The sequence below is a fragment of the Schistocerca nitens genome, chromosome 2 (genome assembly GCF_023898315.1).
Source record: "Schistocerca nitens isolate TAMUIC-IGC-003100 chromosome 2, iqSchNite1.1, whole genome shotgun sequence".
Lineage (NCBI taxonomy): Eukaryota > Metazoa > Arthropoda > Insecta > Orthoptera > Acrididae > Schistocerca > Schistocerca nitens.
The window spans coordinates 1,182,835,891-1,182,854,429 of record NC_064615.1 but is presented as its reverse complement, the minus strand read 5'-3'; the positions used below and the strand labels follow the sequence as shown (position 1 = coordinate 1,182,854,429).

At 43.9% G+C, this 18,539-nt stretch overlaps 1 protein-coding gene across 1 annotated transcript in view; it reads right to left on the bottom strand.

The window, feature by feature from the left end:
• The window catches only part of LOC126235648 (dynein axonemal heavy chain 3), a 1,245,905-nt gene that overhangs the window by 1,192,231 nt on the left and 35,135 nt on the right, over positions 1-18,539 (bottom strand). Inside the window, exon 5 of the mRNA XM_049944362.1 lies at positions 867-995. Within this exon, the coding sequence (XP_049800319.1) occupies positions 867-995 (129 nt within the window). The remainder of the gene's footprint in view (positions 1-866; positions 996-18,539) is intronic.

The following is an 18,539-nucleotide window of genomic DNA, read 5'->3' as shown; positions in this document are numbered from 1 at the left end:
TTTATTTGCTCATAGATTATCAAGATGTAATTCATTAATTCAACCTATTGCAATATACATACAATATAATATAGGGATAAAGAAGGCTTTATATATATGTAATTCATTTACTAAAAGAGGATATTACAAATTGCTACCTGGACACAGAAAACATGATTATTGTCTGTCATAAACACAGACTTTGAGAAAAGAAGTTACAGTTTCATTGTAAGACAGTAGCTAAAATCTTAAAAATTCCCTATCAGTCCTTTAAATTTTCTCTTTTACCTCTATTTTCTGCAAAAGTTATAATAGTTACATCTCCCGCTACACAGTGAACAATTATTTTGTTCACTTCAGAACAGTTGACGAATATTTAAAGTCATTCTTGGAACATCATTTTTGCAAAGATCAAATAAACTCCAAAGATGCTGGAAACTGTGCTCTGAATTATGACAACGACAACTCTATCAGTAAAATGAAGTGCAGTGTTTAAATGAAGTTAGTGATTTGGCAACACAACTTTTAATATGTTGTAATGTTATATATATTACAAACAAGTGAATGCTTCATAACCAGTAACTAAGCTTTAGTATATATCATCTTCTTTACAATCTAGGCCATGTGGCCTGTTCGAGTTTAACAGTCCACTTCTTTCTGGGTCATTCTACACTGCATCTTTCTAAAGGAGCTAATTTCTGTACATTATTTTTGTCAATTCTCATTGTTTAATGTATATGAAGCACTTAATCAGTAATGACCTATTTAAAAATTTTAGTTTATGGTTACTAATGGTTATAATTCTTGAATACAGTCATGCAAGGAACAAGTGTAAACACATTTATGTGTAACTATGTATATAGTAAATACGTGTATGAAAAACATACCTGTTCTTTAAAATGTTGAGTGACTCTGCACATAAACTGTCCACGACTGCCTCCAGTTCGCCTGGATTGAGGGGAAATTGATGCTTTTCTTCCATTCGTGTAACTGAGACAATAAACATTTGATGGTACCTGTAAGAAAAACACTCTTTAAATTTAGAGTGTGGAGAAAATAGATGTGTTTTGCCCGGCAAGTAACCACACAGTCTGACTATTCCCCTAAGTTCTTGTGAGGTTCGCTGAAACCAAAGCATGTTGCTATTGCAAAGGCTGCACCCTGTTCTGCAAGTGCCTGTCTCTGATGGTTAACACATCTGTAACTTCAAAAATGACAACCCTTCATATTCTTTGGTTACAAAGTCCCTCTCAGGAAAGCCAACAACTGATGCTGACCACTCATTGTAAGCTACTGCTCCATGCTTTTTGTCACAGGTCAGACATACCAACTGCAATATTCACCTGAGCTGGCAGACACTGTTTCCCACACAGATAAAGATGAACTAGTAAAAGAAGCACTCAGCAACATGGCAGCAGGCTAGCATACCCCAACAGTTAACAGCTTCATCACATCCAGCTACCTCATTTGAAAATAACATTGTATTTTGATGGTTCTACATCAAGTGCATACCTGTCAGTGACAACAAACTTTCATCAACAGGCAATCTCAATGCTACACGGTTCATCCCACACCAGAGTCCGAACTGTGGTGAGGCTGATTAAGCAATCTTTTGTGTGGCTGAACTTGGATGAAGACTGTAAAGTGTATGAAGGGTGGTGTGTGACCTGTCATCATCGTAACATCACCTCTTGGCATGTTCATTCCTAATTACATGTCCACATTGGCACTCTTCGACTTTTAGTACCATCTGAAGAACCGTCGAAATATCGTCAACCACTTCATGTACTGGCCAACCACTTCATCTACTGGCCTGAAGTTTTCCATATTGTTGACAATGTGGGGAAAATGTTAGCACCGGCTTTCTTCTCTAACAGATAGCTCGAGAGTGCCTCTGTATCAAAACAGGCTGAGGTGGGTTATTTGAGTCTGTAGTGATCTGTTCTGACATTCTGTCTCCACAAATGTTCAATGGTGCATAAACGTTCTGTGCAGTGGTAGTTTCAAAATGTATCATGGTAATTGTTCTTTAGTTTACTTTCTGTTTGTTCATCCATGCTTTATGTTGTGCATGGCTGTTGTGTTTGTATGACTGGAAGCTTTTATCGAGTGTATGTGGGAATAAATATTTGGTGATCCGGACCGCCTATGACACGTCCACACCGCCTTCAGCATTTCACACACTTTTGCAACACTGACACTTGTAACTTTCAGGCCAGCTACACCGAACTCGTTCCCAGGAATGAATGACTCACCAGCCACAACTGAACTGGCAGCCAGGAGAGCAATTAATAGGTTGACGATAAAACCACCACTGTTCTGGCAACATAATCGTCTATTATGGTTTGCCCAGCTAGAAAGTCAGTTTATCCTCTCACAAATATCGGCAGGTGAGACTAAATACAGCTATGTAGTTGCAGCTCTAACGGAGGATCTATCTAAGTCCAGAATATTGTAGCCACAGCAGCAGAAAGTGAACAGTAGGCATTAATTAAAAATGCACGGATCACACGCTTGTCAAAATCAGAAGCAAAACAGTTAGAGAAGCTTTTGTGCACTTTGGAGCTCAGAGATTGCACTTCACAACAACTACCACGAATTTCACAGCATGCTATCTCACGTTATCTGCAGAGTTTCTAGTAGCAGTTGGGCAGCCCCAGTTCTTGTTGTGCCTAAAAAGAAGAATAGATGCCATTCCTGTGGTGAATATCGCCAACTCAGTGCAAGGACTATACCAGACCAGTACCCAGTTCCACACATAGAAAACTTCTCTGCAAATTTTCATGGTAAGAAGATATTTTCTACCGCTGACCTAGTCCAAGCATACAATCAGATCCCTGTAGCTACAGAAGACATTCCCAAAACATCAGTCACGATGTTTTTCAGCCTATTTGAGTTCATCAGGATGCCATTTGGACTCTGTAGGGCAGCTCAGACCTTCCAGCACTTTATGGACGAGATGACAAAAGATTTAAGACTTTCGCTGTATGTACATACATAACACGCTCATGGCGTTCACATCAGAAGCGGAGCACTTACAGCCTTCGACATGTGCTCAACTGCCTACATACACAAGGATTAGTAAATAATCTTGCCAAGTGGGTTTTTGATGAGGAACAGGTGCACCTTCTACGGTATTTGGTGAATGTACAGGGTATTTGACCAACACACAAAATACCCCAGCCTATCACAGACAGAGAACTACACTGGTTTATAGGAGTAGTAAATTTCTACCAACAGTTCATTTGAAATCATGCACTAATAACTGCACCATTGTATAAACTCTTTAAGGGCTCACCAAAGCCTAACTACAGAGTGCATTGGACTAGGGATGCAGACACCATATTTCAGGCTGCAAAAACAGCCATAGCAGAGGCCACCCTATTATCACACCCAGTTGTGCATGCCCCACTTGCACTCACAGTCTATGCTTTGTCCACTGCCACTGGTGCTGCACTTCAGCAATAGATTGATCACTACGTCATAGTCGTCACGTTCTCAGAAGCATCGGGCAACATTTGACCATGAGCTGTACCCCTCTTACGCTGCAGTCAAAAAATTCAGACACACATCTATATGCATCATACAGCCACTTACCTGTGTCTTTAAGGTAAGCCAGAGAAAGCATCATCTAGGCAGCTGTGGAACTTAGATTATATCAGCCAGTTCATAATTAGCACTGTGTACGTGGAAGGGAAGCTGAATGTTCTAGTTGACGCACTTTTGTGTGCAGAAATGATGAATGTGGTAGAGATGGCACAGCACATGTGGAAGCAGTGACAAATGTCACTGGTTACACAGCCCCATCTGTGTACAGTGAAGTGATAGTGAGCTGTGTGATTTATTGCAACAATCAAAAGGATTAAGGTTACAGCTTGGCACATCACCAGTAGCAAATGTAGAGTTATATTGTGACAAAGCAGAAGAAAAGATACGCCAATTTGAGCTGCAACAATTCAGATATACAGTGGGGGCCATTACTGAATGGGTTTACTAGAATAAAAATTTGATTTTTATTTCTCACTTTATGTTCATCAGTGTCTTCTGCCTGGCGGTAAGTTGCAGTGTCTCAGTCACGTGGCCCAAAACTGGATAGAACCACCCTGAAACTCGTGTTGAACTATCAGCAGCTAAACTCGTGTTGCTGACGAGGTAGTGCTACCGAACTGCGCATCTTACGATCTGACCGACCAATAGGGATGCTTGGAGGTTGATCAAGTGGGGGAGGAACCACGGCCAGCTACCGGGAGCGGACACGCCATTTGCTCTCTTCTGCTGGCAGCTTCCAAACTGACCAGACGCCCTCTTCTCCTGCTCTCTTGGGCAGTAGCCCATTCAGTCCCGGCACCTTTTCCAGGCATATAAAAATATGTTTTCTTTATGGGTGCCTACAGCTTTCCCCTCCTGGCCAATCCTGACACATTAACAACTGGTGCCAGAAGTGGGATGGCTCACCGTTAGGCCCATCTCATTTTACGTTCAACCAGCCGTACCTAAGGAAGCTGCCAGCAATACTTCACACTTGACGTGTCAGATGCACCGCACGATAATAAGCGCACGTATTCGTGGCATCACCACGCAGCGTTACGCCCTTCGGTGTTTATTTCCGAGCAGCTGCTGCAGCGAACACCAGACCGCGTGGCTGGGCACCTCGCTGCATGTCACCATCAGTTGCCACGTTGCTGCCGCCCCAGGCAGTCCGGGGCCACATTACACTGCAGGAAGCCACCTTCCGCGCCACGCTGTGGTACGCACACATGTTCTGGCTGGATAGCTGAGACACAGTGCCTGGCCGTTGATACCGCCGCCCCCACCTCCGCTGCCGTTTCCAACCACCGTTGTCTAACGCACCACCGCCACAACTTCTGTAAGTTTGTCGCTTCATTTTTCTATGCCACAGCCTCCATGCTGTCAGCAACGCCATCGTCTCATCCAGTATGAGCCTTTTCTTTCTTTCCGTGCTCCGATTGTAAAGTTTCCAGCGGGCACTAGGTGTCCTAACATTATAACCATGCCTCAAACATGTAGTACCGCCACTGGTGAAGACAACTCCCCACCTACGGAAAAACCAGATCCAGTAGCTGCCCTCCAAGCAGAAATTGACAAACTACTATTGCGGAAGATATAATTAACGGAAAAATGGCAAAAATTTGCTAAAACCCAGTCTGCTGGTTTAAGTGTTCCAGAAACACACCCTGCTACGCCACAAATGGTGGCTGCAAGCACCTCCAGCAGCAAAGTACCCCAGCTGTACATTGCCACCTTGGCTAACAGTTTCCCTGCAGTCAACTTTATCCTGACACTTTCCGGGAAACCCAAAGAACAGATAAACTCCTTTTTGCAAACTGTCCGAGATGTAGGCCGTACTTGCGCTTGGCCAGACGATTTCCTGTTAATTGTACTCTGCCTTAAATTGTCAGGTGATGCCCGTACCTATATTGAATCAGTGCACGCCCTTAGGGCCATGTTAGAAGCAGGTCAACAGCAGCTCACGATACCAAAATACCTACAGATACGACAGCGCATTGGAATCAGACACTTCCCTTCACCTATATAGGTCAACAGCAGCTCTGATACCAAAATACCCATAGCTATACCTCGCACCAGAATTGGACACTTCCCTTCACCTGGACAAGTTATCTACCCTCTGCCAGAAGCAAGGGCAGGACATAGAAGCATTTGCTGACCGAATCTGCGCTCTGGTTTGCCACACTTACACGCTGAGTTCGGATCCTGCACGTAACGAAGTATTAATCGAGCAAGCAGAAGCCTGCTTGACTTACGTATTTATACGTGGAATCGACGCATACGTGAGAGTGGAGTTCAAAATTGCATCATCCGCCTCATTGCATGATGCCACAGGACTTGCGAAGATGTGGGAGGAGGTAGCACATTTTGTTGCCAGTTCGGCAAGCCCAGACGAACAGCCGTGACCAATTTTCAAATATGAGCAGACATGTCAGTGTTGCTGAAAGGCGGGCCATGCTGCCGCGCACTGCCGCACCTTATTGCTCTCAATGTGGAATCATATGGCACATGAGTAAAAACTGCCCACAGAACTCAGGAAACGGGGGCCCCTCGTGTAACCAACAATCCACCCCGACCCCAAAGACAGCCGGGAAACAGTCGAGGGGACATGTCACGCTGCCAGACTGCACCCCCTGTAAAATTTACACATCCAGCCTACCACGGTGTCTTAAATGAGGCAGCAAGTATCCTCCTCAAGGGTAAAATTAGAGGAAAGAAGGTAAGAGTACCTATTGACACGGGAGCACAAACTAGCAAGTTATTCATAGGGCATGGGGTTAGATAAGTGTTAAAACCACCCCGTCACTACATTAATGGTCTGAGTGACGAGATAATCGCACCTGCTGGGTATTGTCAAGTTAATTTGAAAACTGGAGCCAGCAACTACCCACTTGACAAGGGCATAATTCAGAAACGAAGACAAGATTTTGATGTCATCCTGGGGAGTGATTTCCTTTATCACTACCAGAGTGTAGTCAATTACAGAATGCAAGCCATCTGTTTTGGTGAGGAAACCCACCATTTCACTAGCTTCCATGTAATTCTGTCGCAAGGAATCTGTGAAACACAGCCGCTTCCACAGGTTCCTTCCGCGCAAACTTGGGCGTTACATACAACTACCTCTGTTAGAATCAGTGGTGGCACGGGACGGGTCAAATCCCACAAACTGCCGAGAACAGCCGTATTGGTGGATCCTCTCCGTCAAAACGATGTCCTCGACAGATTACAGGTCCACCTTAAACGTGGTTTAACAACAGCAGAAGTGCAGGGGAAGAAATTTTACGTTCCCGTCTGTTTGAACAATTTTGGAATGAAGGAGGTACAGATCCCTAGTGGCACCATTATAGCTAGCGACCATAAGATTGAAGAAAACCGCTCTGTACAAGAGAAGCCAAAATCTAACCAAAAACACCGGCTCCCAGAACATAACATATGCCATATTGCTCCCGTGCTCAGGGACAAATTCAAAGATAAGTTAGCTCATTTGGCTGTGGCTCACCAAAACAAATTGTACTCCATCTTGGAAGAACACTCCTGGTTATTTGAGGAAAGGTATTATTTGCTGGCTACTGACCTTGTTTACCATGAAATTCCCACCGGAGATGCAAGGCCCATTGCACAGAAACCATATAGAATACCATACCACCTCCAGCCCGTTGTAGAGGAAACTATCCAACAACAGCTAGAAGCAGGGATAATACAACCCTCCGCCAGTGCTTGGTCATCCCCAATCGTTGTGGTCCCCAAGAAGTCAATCAATGGAGTGAACTACCGTCTTTGCGTCGATATGAGAGCAGTAAATAAGGTAAACGCTTCTGATACTTACCCTCTCCCCCGTATCGACGAAACACTGGACAGGTTAGGAAATTGTAAATACTGCACTACCCTTGACATGAAGAGTGGGTACCACCAAATACCGATTGCACCACAGGATGGGCCAAAAACAGCATTTGTAGTTCCCTCCGGTCTATATGAATTTCTGAGAATGCCATTCAGGTTGCGCAACACACCAGCCACTTTCCAAAGATTTGCCAACCTATTACTTAGAGGACTGAAATCCACAATGCGCCTAGTCTATCTAGATGATATTGTTTTTTCCAGGACAAGAGATGAGCGTGTTACCTGGTTAAGAAATATTTTGTCTAGACTAAGAAGTGCTAATTTAAGCTTAAAAATAGAAAAATGTTCCTCTGCTGAGATTCAAGTACAGTATCTTGGGCACATTATTACTGCTGATGGAGTAAAACCCGCCCCCATCTAATTGAAGCAGTTAGAAACTTCCCTTCCCCTAAGTGTGTAAAAGAGTTGCAAAGCTTTCTGGGACTCAGCAATTGTAGGCATTTTGTAAAGCACTACACCAGAATAGCTAAACCCCTTACCCACCTGCTGAAAAAAATGTACCCTATCAACTGACCACCAAGTGCGAAGCTGCTGTGCAGCATCTCAGAGATGTTCTAACTAGTTCCCCCTTGTTGACCTATCCTGATTTTGATAAAACCACTCATTTTCTCATGTGATGCATCCGACTTTGTCATAGGAACTGTTCCGAGTCAAATTATTGACGGTGAGGAGTGACCGATTGGTTACGCATCCCGTCAGCTGAACCGGGCAGAAATTAACTATGTACAATATGACAGAGAAAGAATTACTAGCACTAATGTTCGGAGTTAACCACTTTAGATGCTACCTTTATGGGAGAAAATTTACAATAGTAACAGATCATGCAGCACTTCAGTGGCTATTAAATTTAATAGCAGCTGTCTCACATGCTGGGCCCTGAAATTGACTGAGTATGATTACAAAGTGCTACACAAAGCTGGAAGATTCCACCAGAATGCCGAGGCACTTAGCAGAAAGGTGAGAGAGCTCAAACAGGCAAAGCACTAATTGACGAACTAAAAGACTCGCAGGAAAATGATGCAAAATGCTGCCAGTATTGCTCCCATCCACATTTTGTTACAGAGGATGGAATTCTATATCGTAAGCCCCCCTGGGTAAACATGTAGTAATACCAAAAGACTTGCAATCAAGAATTATTACCCAGTACCACAACAGCATCCAAGCTTGCCATAGTGGACGAAGAACCACAAACACCTGCATTCCCACGAAGTATTGGTGGGACAACAGGTGGCAAGATACTGCCAAGTATATAAAAATTGCCTACCGTGTGCTCAAAGAGCACCATCCCCACGAATCAAAATTCCCTTACAGTCTCTTCCTGAGGCATCAAAACCCTTTCAGTTTGTCGCTTTAGACATGGTTGGACCACTTCCCGTAAAGACACAGGGAATTAAAACATATTCTATCTATTATTGATCAATTTTCCCGATACCTTATTTTGGCACCCATCGCTGACATGTCAGCTGAAACTGTAGCACGCGCTTTTGTAGATCATCTTGTCCTTCCTTTCGGAATCCCTGAAGCCATTACAACTGACCGAGGAACCAACTTTATGTCCGCCTTATTGCTGGGAATTAAAAAATGGGGAACCACCCCTTTTCACCCCCAGGCAAATGGCCGCATTGAACATGTTCATCACACTGTGAAACGAATGCTTTCCTATTATGTTAACTCAACCCACAGCGACTGGCGAAGATACCTTCCGTACGTGGCAAGTGCATACAATAGCCATTTCCATGAAGCCACTGAATGTACCCCTTACGAGATAGTGTTTGGCTGCTCTATGAAATCTCCCTTTGAGATCAATAAATTACCTCTGGGAATTGATCACACAGCCGTTAAGGGGCTAGCCCGCCACCTTAAGGCCATTTGGAAGAAGGTACAAGGGAACAACCACAAGGCAACCAGGAGGCAGATAGAAAGAAGCAATAAAAATGCCATCAACCCCCCCCCCCCCCCCATAAACCTGGTGATTTGGTTTTACTGAAAAAACCTAGCGTAAAGAAAGGAAGAGTAAAGAAACTTACCCCCCCCCCCCCCCCCGTATTACAGGCCATATTCAATTATTCAGCTTACTTCCCCTGTAAATGCAGAACTACAACTACCTGACGACAAGGTGATTGTCCATTTTGACAGGTTAAAACCCTATTCAGGAACATGCCCCTCCCACTGCCTTCTGAGACAAACGTCGGACCTTCAGCAGGTCCTGCTCTCCTGTGTAGCGGAGAAAATGGAGTTTCCCCACCCACAGCTCGCCCTAGATATGTCCTCAGATCCAAACACCCATATGCTCTTAGGTCCAGAGACTAGAAACTAAGGTGCTATTTTGTGCTTAACAGATTCCCTGTTTGATCAATCAAAAGAAAAAGTAACAATATTCAGGCAACCACCTTATTATTATTTTTTCTTTCTCTTTGCAGGTGAACATTTTACCACTGCTATAATAATTGAAATGTCCCCTAGCATCCCCCTCTGAAAGAGATTGTCAGAGTTTTACCTGCCCAGCCTGTTCTGCAATGCAGGCCTCAACTACTTCTTAGTTCTAACCAGTGTTTCATTGATGTTATTTTGATTGTGTTATTTATGCGTTATGACATGCCTAGTGGTTGGATAGCAGCTCTATTCCCAGTACTAGCACAGTTAATTCCAAATAAGAGTATTACTTTATTGAGTAACTCTCCCATTTGAACATTGCTACTGCAAACTTGTGAACACGTGTGCTCCACCTGTCAGAATCAGCTGGTGCTGTCAACCAGGGAGCCGCACGCATGGTGGCCATCATGTAGAAGGGGAGAGACACTCATCTGACACTGTGGTACCTGCCCCCCTCTCCACCAACCCACTCTGTCCCACTAGCCACGCCCAGCTGTCACCGCCTGAGTCCCCCCTTCCCCCTCCTACCCCTTTCTCCGTGTGCTGTCTGCGTGCCTGCCTTCCACCGTTACATTACTATACGCACACTAGAACCATTTTTGCTATCAATGCATAGCACCTTAACACAGAAAGGCACCACTTTTTTTACACAATACTTATTTTAAATGTAATTTCTTCCATCTTTCCGCCTCACTGACCAAGTAACTTCAATCTGTATATTTATTTGCATTCCTAAGCCCCTAACATATACATTAATCAGGCTATACCTCCGAGGGAAGTTTAGAAGCAAGCGACCTCCAGCTGATGGATCGTGAAGCGGAAACACACCACAATAACAAAGCACGCCATTAAAGGGGTGTCTTCCAGTACATCGACATTTAGTTTGGTGGTGCTTTGTGGTTCCGAACCTCCTCCGAAGAATAGTACCACCATCCCACCCTCCGTCTAGTCTTGCGTACCTTCATAACTGACAACCTACTCTTTTTCCAAATTCGTAGATGGCTTTACCATTATGTGCTCATCACAGCCTATTCAACCCTCCCTTATCGTTTCATTGGTCAATAATATTCGCAGCAATCACTAAATCCGCTATAATCTTACTAATTTTTATGGACTACGTTTTGCAACTGGTTAGTTACAATGCCCCGAGGCGTCGCTCACTCACAACACGCCGCTCCTGGCTAGCTCAGATTTACACGTGCCTCGCAGCTGTTCCGCTATCTAAGTGCCACACGCGCACACTGCTGCAATCTCAGCACTAACTTGAAACCTGCTTCTGTCGCCTCTGTCTGTTTCTCCCTCCAGCCAGCTTCATAATGCTACCTGTTGTCCCCAGTACAGTCTGATAAATTGTTTCACCACTCTTTATTATATGCCTTTTGTATGCTTAACAGTGTTGAGCAATGTCCAACCCATTATGCGTTGTCAGTTGATAGCTAGCTGTTAATTGGTACCAATAACTTTTCTTTTCCTTTTTTTTTCCCTTCCCTTATGGTTTTATGTTAGGTTTAAACATTTCATCATCATTTTGTTGCACCCTTGCTATATCCCATATGTTTTTACTTGCATGTATCTTTATAGTTTATGCCATATGTGTTGTATAATATGTACTTGTACCTTATATTGCTAACCCCAATATGTAAAGGCCCACCACAGCCCTGGATTTTAGATTAATTACACTACACCTATAATCCCATTTTGTAAGACTCACCCTGCAGTCATGTTATCCGACTTTATGAGTTAGTAATTCCCGAATCCTATGCGCCATGTTCGTGCTCAGAGCCGGACTGGTATGTTTAGAACTCAGCAAAGCACCCCAGTTACATAAAATACCCAACAGAGAAAAGTGAATGCACCCCTGAAGTGAAGTTGTTACGAGTGAGCACGAAAATCGACACTGCTACCATTTGGGTACAGTGCCCCACCTTGCATTTAGGAAGTGAGAGATACCCATTTGTTTATTCAAACAAACACACCCGTGATGTTCAAAGATGAAAGCTCCCGCTGAAATAAGCACTTGTTTGTTAATGATAAGCGCCCATGACGTAATGTCCTCAGCCAAGTGCAGTAAAGTGCTATCTTGTGAAAATACATTGTACACTATAGTAGATTATTGACCACTATTGCAGTAGTTTGCGGCCCTCTTTTTCATAACTCACCCTGTTACTTCAGGGATCTTAAGTATTTTGTAGTAATTACCCCCGAGATGTAATCGCCCTATGCCTTCCTCGCCCATGCATTGCACCGGGTTCCTACCTTTGCTTTGAGCTGCTCGTTCCCACTTCCACCATTACTTTCTACCTCCCTCCTCCAGGGCTGTGTGCCTTACACGTTGCGATTAGCACCTGCAGAGTGCCCAGCTGATGGGTTTATTCTTTCAGTTTTTGGTTTTGTAAACCAATTGCCTACCTATCTCTTTCATCTGTGCATCATTGCCTCCCCCCCCCCCCCCCAGAGGGAGGGGGAAGGAAGCCTTTTATATTCCGATACAGCTACTACAGTCGGAATTTCTCTGTTGTCGCCGCCTTCAGCCTTCCGCGGCACTCTAGTAGCATTCGTTATGCAACCTGCCTGTTTTTAGGCCATTCACTTATTGTAATCAGAGGTCTAATCAGTTTTTTTTTCTTTTTTTTTTCTTTTTTTTTTTGGTCATCAGTCTACTGACTGGTTTGATGCGGCCCGCCATGGATTCCTTTCCTGTCCTCACCTCTTCATCTCAGAGTAGCACTTGAAACCTACGTCCTCAATTATTTGCTTGACGTATTCCAATCTCTGTCTTCCTCTACAGTTTTTGCCCTCTACAGCTCCCTCTAGTACCATGTACCCTCATGTCTTAGCAGATGTCCTATCATCCTGTCCCTTCTCCTTATCAGTGTTTTCCACATATTCCTTTCCTCTCCGATTCTGCGTAGAACCTCCTCATTCCTTACCTTATCAGTCCACCTAATTTTCAACATTCGTCTAGAGCACCACATCTCAAATGCTTCGATTCTCTTCTGTTCTGGTTTTCCCACAGTCCATGTTTCACTACCATACAATGCTGTACTCCAGACATACATCCTCAGAAATTTCTTCCTCAAATTAAGGCCAGTATTTGATATTAGTAGACATCTCTTGGCCAGAAATGCCTTTTTGCCATAGCGAGTCTTCTTTTGATGTCCTCCTTGCTCCGTCCGTCATTGGTTATTTTACTGCCTAGGTAGCAGAATTCCTTAACTTCATTGACTTCATGACCATAAACCCTGATGTTAAGTTTCTCGCTGTTCTCATTTCTACCACTTCTCATTACCTTCGTTTTTCTCCGATTTACTCTCAAACCATACTGTGTACTCATTAGACTGTTCATTCCGTTCAGCAGATCATTTAATTCTTCTTCACTTTCACTCAGGATAGCAATGTCATCAGCGAATCGTATCATTGATATCCTTTCACCTTGTATTTTAATTCCACTCCTGAAACTTTCTTTTATTTCCATCATTGCTTCCTCAATGTACAGATTGAAGAGTAGGGGCGAAAGGCTACAGCCTTGTCTTACACCCTTCTTAATACAAGCACTTCGTTCTTGATCGTTCACTCTTATTATTCCCTCTTGGTTGTTGTACATATTGTATATGACCCGTCTCTCCCTATAGCTTACCCCTACTTTTTTCAGAATCTCGAACAGCTTGCACCATTTTATATTGTCGAACGCTTTTTCCAGGTCGACAAATCCTATGAAAGTGTCTTGAGTTTTCTTTAGCCTTGCTTCCATTATTAGCCGTAACGTCAGAATTGCCTCTCTCGTCCCTTTACTTTTCGTAAAGCCAAACTGATCGTCACCTAGCGCATTCTCAATTTTCTTTTCCATTCTTCTGTATATTATTCTTGTAAGCAGCTTCGATGCATGAGCTGTTAAGCTGATTGTGCGATAATTCTCGCACGTCAGCTCTTGCCATCTTCGGAATTGTGTGGATGATGCTTTTCCGAAAGTCAGATGGTATGTCGCCAGACTCATATATTCTACACACCAATGTGAATAGTCGTTTTGTTGCCACTTACCCCAATGATTTTAGAAATTCTGATGGAATGTTATCTATCCCTTCTGCCTTACTTGACCATAAGTCCTCCAAAGCTCTTTTAAATTCCGATTCTAATACTGGATCCCCTATCTCTTCTAAATCGACTCCTGTTTCTTCTTCTATCACATCAGACAAATCTTCACCCTCATATAGGCTTTCAATGTATTCTTCCCACCTATCTGCTCTCTCCTCTGCATTTAACAGTGGAATTCCCATTGCACTCTTAATGTTACTACCATTGCTTTTAATGTCACCAAAGGTTGTTTTGACTTTCCTGTATGCTGAGTCTGTCCTTCCGACAATCATATCTTTTTCGATGTCTTCACATTTTTCCTGCAGCCATTTCGTCTTAGCTTCCCTGCACTTCCTATTTATTTCATTCCTTAGCGACTTGTATATCTGTATTCCTGATTTTCCCGGAACATGTTTCTACTTCCTCCTTTCATCAATCAACTGAAGTATTTCTTCTGTTACCCATGGTTTCTTCGCAGCTACCTTTTTTGTACCTATGTTTTCCTTCCCAACTTCTGTGATGGCCCTTTTTAGAGATGTCCATTCCTCTTCAACTGTACTGCCTACTGCGCTATTCCTTATTGCTGTATCTATAGCGTTAGAGAACTTCAAACGTATCTGGTCATTCCTTAGTACTTCTGTATCCCACTTCTTTGCGTATTGATTCTTCCTGACTAATGTCTTGAACTTCAGCCTACTCTTCATCACTACTATATTGTGATCTGAGTCTATATCTGCTCCTGGGTACGCCTTACAATTCAGTATCTGATTTCGGAATCTCTGTCTGACCATGATGTAATCTAATTGAAATCTTCCCGTATCTACTGGCCTTTTCCAAGTATACCTCCTCCTCTTGTGATTCTTGAACAGGGTATTCACTATTACTAGCTGAAACTTGTTACAGAACTCAGTTAGTCTTTCTCCTCTTTCATTCCTCGTCCCAAGCCCATATTCTCCTGTAACCTTTTCTTCTACTCCTTCCCCTACAACTGCATTCCAGTTGGCCATGACTATTAAATTTTCGGCCCCCTTTACATACTGCATTACTCTTTCAATATCCTCATACACTTTCTCTATCTGTTCGTCTTCAGTTTGCGACGTCGGCATGTATACCTGAACTATCGTTGTCGGTGTTGGTCTGCTGTCGATTCTGATTAGAACAACCCGGTCACTGAAATGAACTGTTCACAGTAACACACCCTCTGCCCTACCTTCCTATTCATAACGAATCCTACACCTGTTATACCATTTTCTGCTGCTGTTGATATTACCCGATACTCATCTGACCAGAAATCCTTGTCTTCCTTCCACTTCACTTCACTGACCCCTACTATATCTAGATTGAGCCTTTGCATTTCCCTTTTCAGATTTTCTAGTTTCCCTACCACGTTCAAACTTCTGACATTCCACGCCCCGATTCGTAGAACGTTATCCTTTCGTTGATTATTCAATCTTTTTCTCGTGGTAACCTCCCCCTTGGCAGTCCCCTCCCGGAGATCCGAATGGGGGACTATTCCGGAATCTTTTGCCAATGAAGAGATCATCATGACACTTCTTCAATTACAGGCCACATGTCCTGTGGATACACGTTAAGTGTCTTTAATGCAGTGGTTTCCATTGCCTTCTGCATCCCCATGTCGTTGATCATTGCTGATTCTTCCGCCTTTAGGGGCAATTTCCCACCCCTAGGACAAGAGAGTGCCCTGAACCTCTATCTAATCAGTATCATACCCTTAAACTATCCACCCATTGCAATCACTTGTATGGAAACCCGGCTTACCATACAGTCAGGGATTTGATCAGTGATGATACAACTACAGGAACACGGCTCCCCCCACCCCCTCCCACCCCCACCCCCACCCCCACCACCCTACTTTTCCCTGGTGTGAGGCCTAAGCAGAACCACTTTACAGCACTGCTTCCCTCTACTTTTCCCTGGCATAGGAGTTAAGCAGAGCTGTTTCCCAACCAACAACAAAAACATACATTCACACACTAGTAACCCCGAATATTTGACACCATCCTCCCACACTAAAACTTCCTACTGTCGAGGCTATACGACTTTCATAGTCCCGAGCAACAAGATGCCCTACCCCCAAACCAGCTAGCCCGTGGTTTGTGACTGATTTTACTAGATGGCTCACAAGCCGCCCGAGAGGATTCTCGAAATTCCACCACTCCTCTTCGTATAATATTAGTAATTACCTGTGCCCATTTATCTTGCTTTAACGACATCACACCTCCCCTCCCTCCAAGGTCCTACGTAGTCAATTCACTGCCAGTTAACTAAGACCAGACCTGTTCTGACCCACAGTAAACTTGGTTTAGTAGAGTTTAAAGTGAACACCTTCCCGGTTCGTCGCAGGTGGGCCTCTCGGCAAAACTGGTCAGTATGTTGGGCAACCCTGGTGTTGTGATCACGGATGGCTATACATGAATATACCCAGAACAAACACCATGATAAACACAACACGCTTTTTCTGACTGGTAAAATCCCTTTTCTTCCTAAACCCCAACATCCAGTACTAAAGCTTCCGATTCAGCGAATCACTTATGAAACCCCTACATACAGCAAATTCCACCTACGCATTGATGGCAGGCATTTATTAATGGTGCCCCTCATTGTTGCACTCTTTCTGATCAAGATGACGAGTAAGCACGACCACACCCCCCTCAGCCCCTCACTACCCCGTTGCTGCTAACATCTACCCCTGCAGTTCTTTGGAATCTTCCCCGACTATTTATTCTTTTTCTGCCCATGCCTTCTGTTTTTCATACGTGGTAGTTCCTTGATTGGTTAACTCAATGCACGACACTACGAGATGACTTCCGGCTGTTGACCCTCACAGGGCAGCGAAGTTTTGTTGATAATGAAAAAGTATTGATTTGTTTTACCCCTGTAAGTTGATTTGTGTACAGGCAAGAGTTCCTGTGTGTGTTGTTGTAGGTGTTGTTAAATGGTTTGTTTTATGCTCTAACCCCGAGTCAGAGCAACACCGTTAGCCATGATTTACTGTACCATGCAGCAAGTTTCCAGTTGATACAAAGTTTTGGAGTCGTTTAAATTGCATGTTATGCTACCACTGAATGCTTACTATAAGCAGAGCACGGTGCAAACATGTGATTTATTCGTCATTAATTGTACAAGTCTAGAGTGACAATGTACAGAGTGCGTAACTATGTTACGAATACTTTGGAGCAACTCAGCTCTACTGTGTGCTACTTAACGATAGCGGTTTACTAATTTGTTTTTCTTCTTTTTTTATTTTTTATTTTTATTTTTTGTTATGGTTTTAGGGCGCAAAACTGCTACGGTCATTAGCGCGACTTAGGAAAAGGTAAAAAAACGAAACTGGAAACCAGCAGCAATGGGAGCGAAACTCAGAAAAGTGGGGAAAGTAAAAACAGAAGGAAAGCTTAAAAACCACTATGGAAGGGGGGTTGCTTGTCCCCAAAAAGAGCTTCAAATGACTGACGTCATCTCACTGGCACTATTAATAAACTTGAGAATGCGATCGGCTGAGCGCGTGTCATCTGTTAAAATGGAAGATATATCAGGCAACAGCTGTAGACGGGCGTGTAATGGAGTAAAATAGGGCACTTGAGTAAAAGGTGTCTCACCATCCACAGTTGAGATCAGTGGGGACACAGTGGGGGAGGATCGCCACTTAAAAGATGTCGATGGCTAAAAAGACAGTGCCCTATCCGGAGTCTAGTTAAAATTGCCTCCTCCCGACGATGAGTTCTGGAGGAAGAGGTCCAAGCACAGGAAAGATCTTTCACGTCCCGCAATTTATTATTGGGAAGTGTCGACCAATGTGCGTGCCGTAGAAGAGCAACACGATGACATAAAACACTCCGTAGATTGGCGAAGGGGACCATACGAATAGCAGGCTGAAGAAGAGAGACTGCAGCCTTGGATGCTATATCGGCCACCTCATTTCCACAGATACCAACATGTCCTGGGATACAGAGGAACGCCACAGAGACGACCCCAAGTGGAGCAAGTGGAAGCAGTCCTGAATCCGGTGGACCAGAGGGTGGACAGGGTAGAGAGCTTGGAGACTGAGGAAAGAGTTGAGCGAATCTGAGAAGATAACATACTGTATCCGCTGATGGCGACGGATGTATTGGACAGCCTGGAGAACAGCGTAAAGCTCCGCAGTAAAAACCGAACACTGGTCGGGAAGCCGAAATCGATTTGGGGTGTCGCCAACAATATAGGCACTCCCAACACCAAACAATGTTTTTGAGCCATCAGTGTAAATAAATGTGGCATCCTTCATTTGTGCACACAGAGCAGCAAATGCCAAACAATAAACAAGAGAAGGGGTACCATCCTTGGGAAACTGACGAAGGTCACGGAGCAGGCAGGTCCGGGGCCGGAGCCAAGGTGGTGCTGTACCCCAAGTTGTCAAGAAAGTCTTAGGAAAGTGGAAGGAAAGAGAATGTAGCAGTTGACGGAAGTGGACTCCCAGTGGTAGCAGGGAGGAAGGGCGGTCTGCATAACCTAAATCCAAGGAGGTGTCGAAAAAAATGTTATGGGCCGGATTAGCAGGCATGGAAGACAGATGGCTAGCATAACGACTTATAAGGACAGCTCGCCGATTTGACAGCGGAGGTTCAGCAGTCTCAGCATAAAGGCTTTCATCAGGGCTGGTGTAAGAAGCTCCAGACACTAAACGTAAT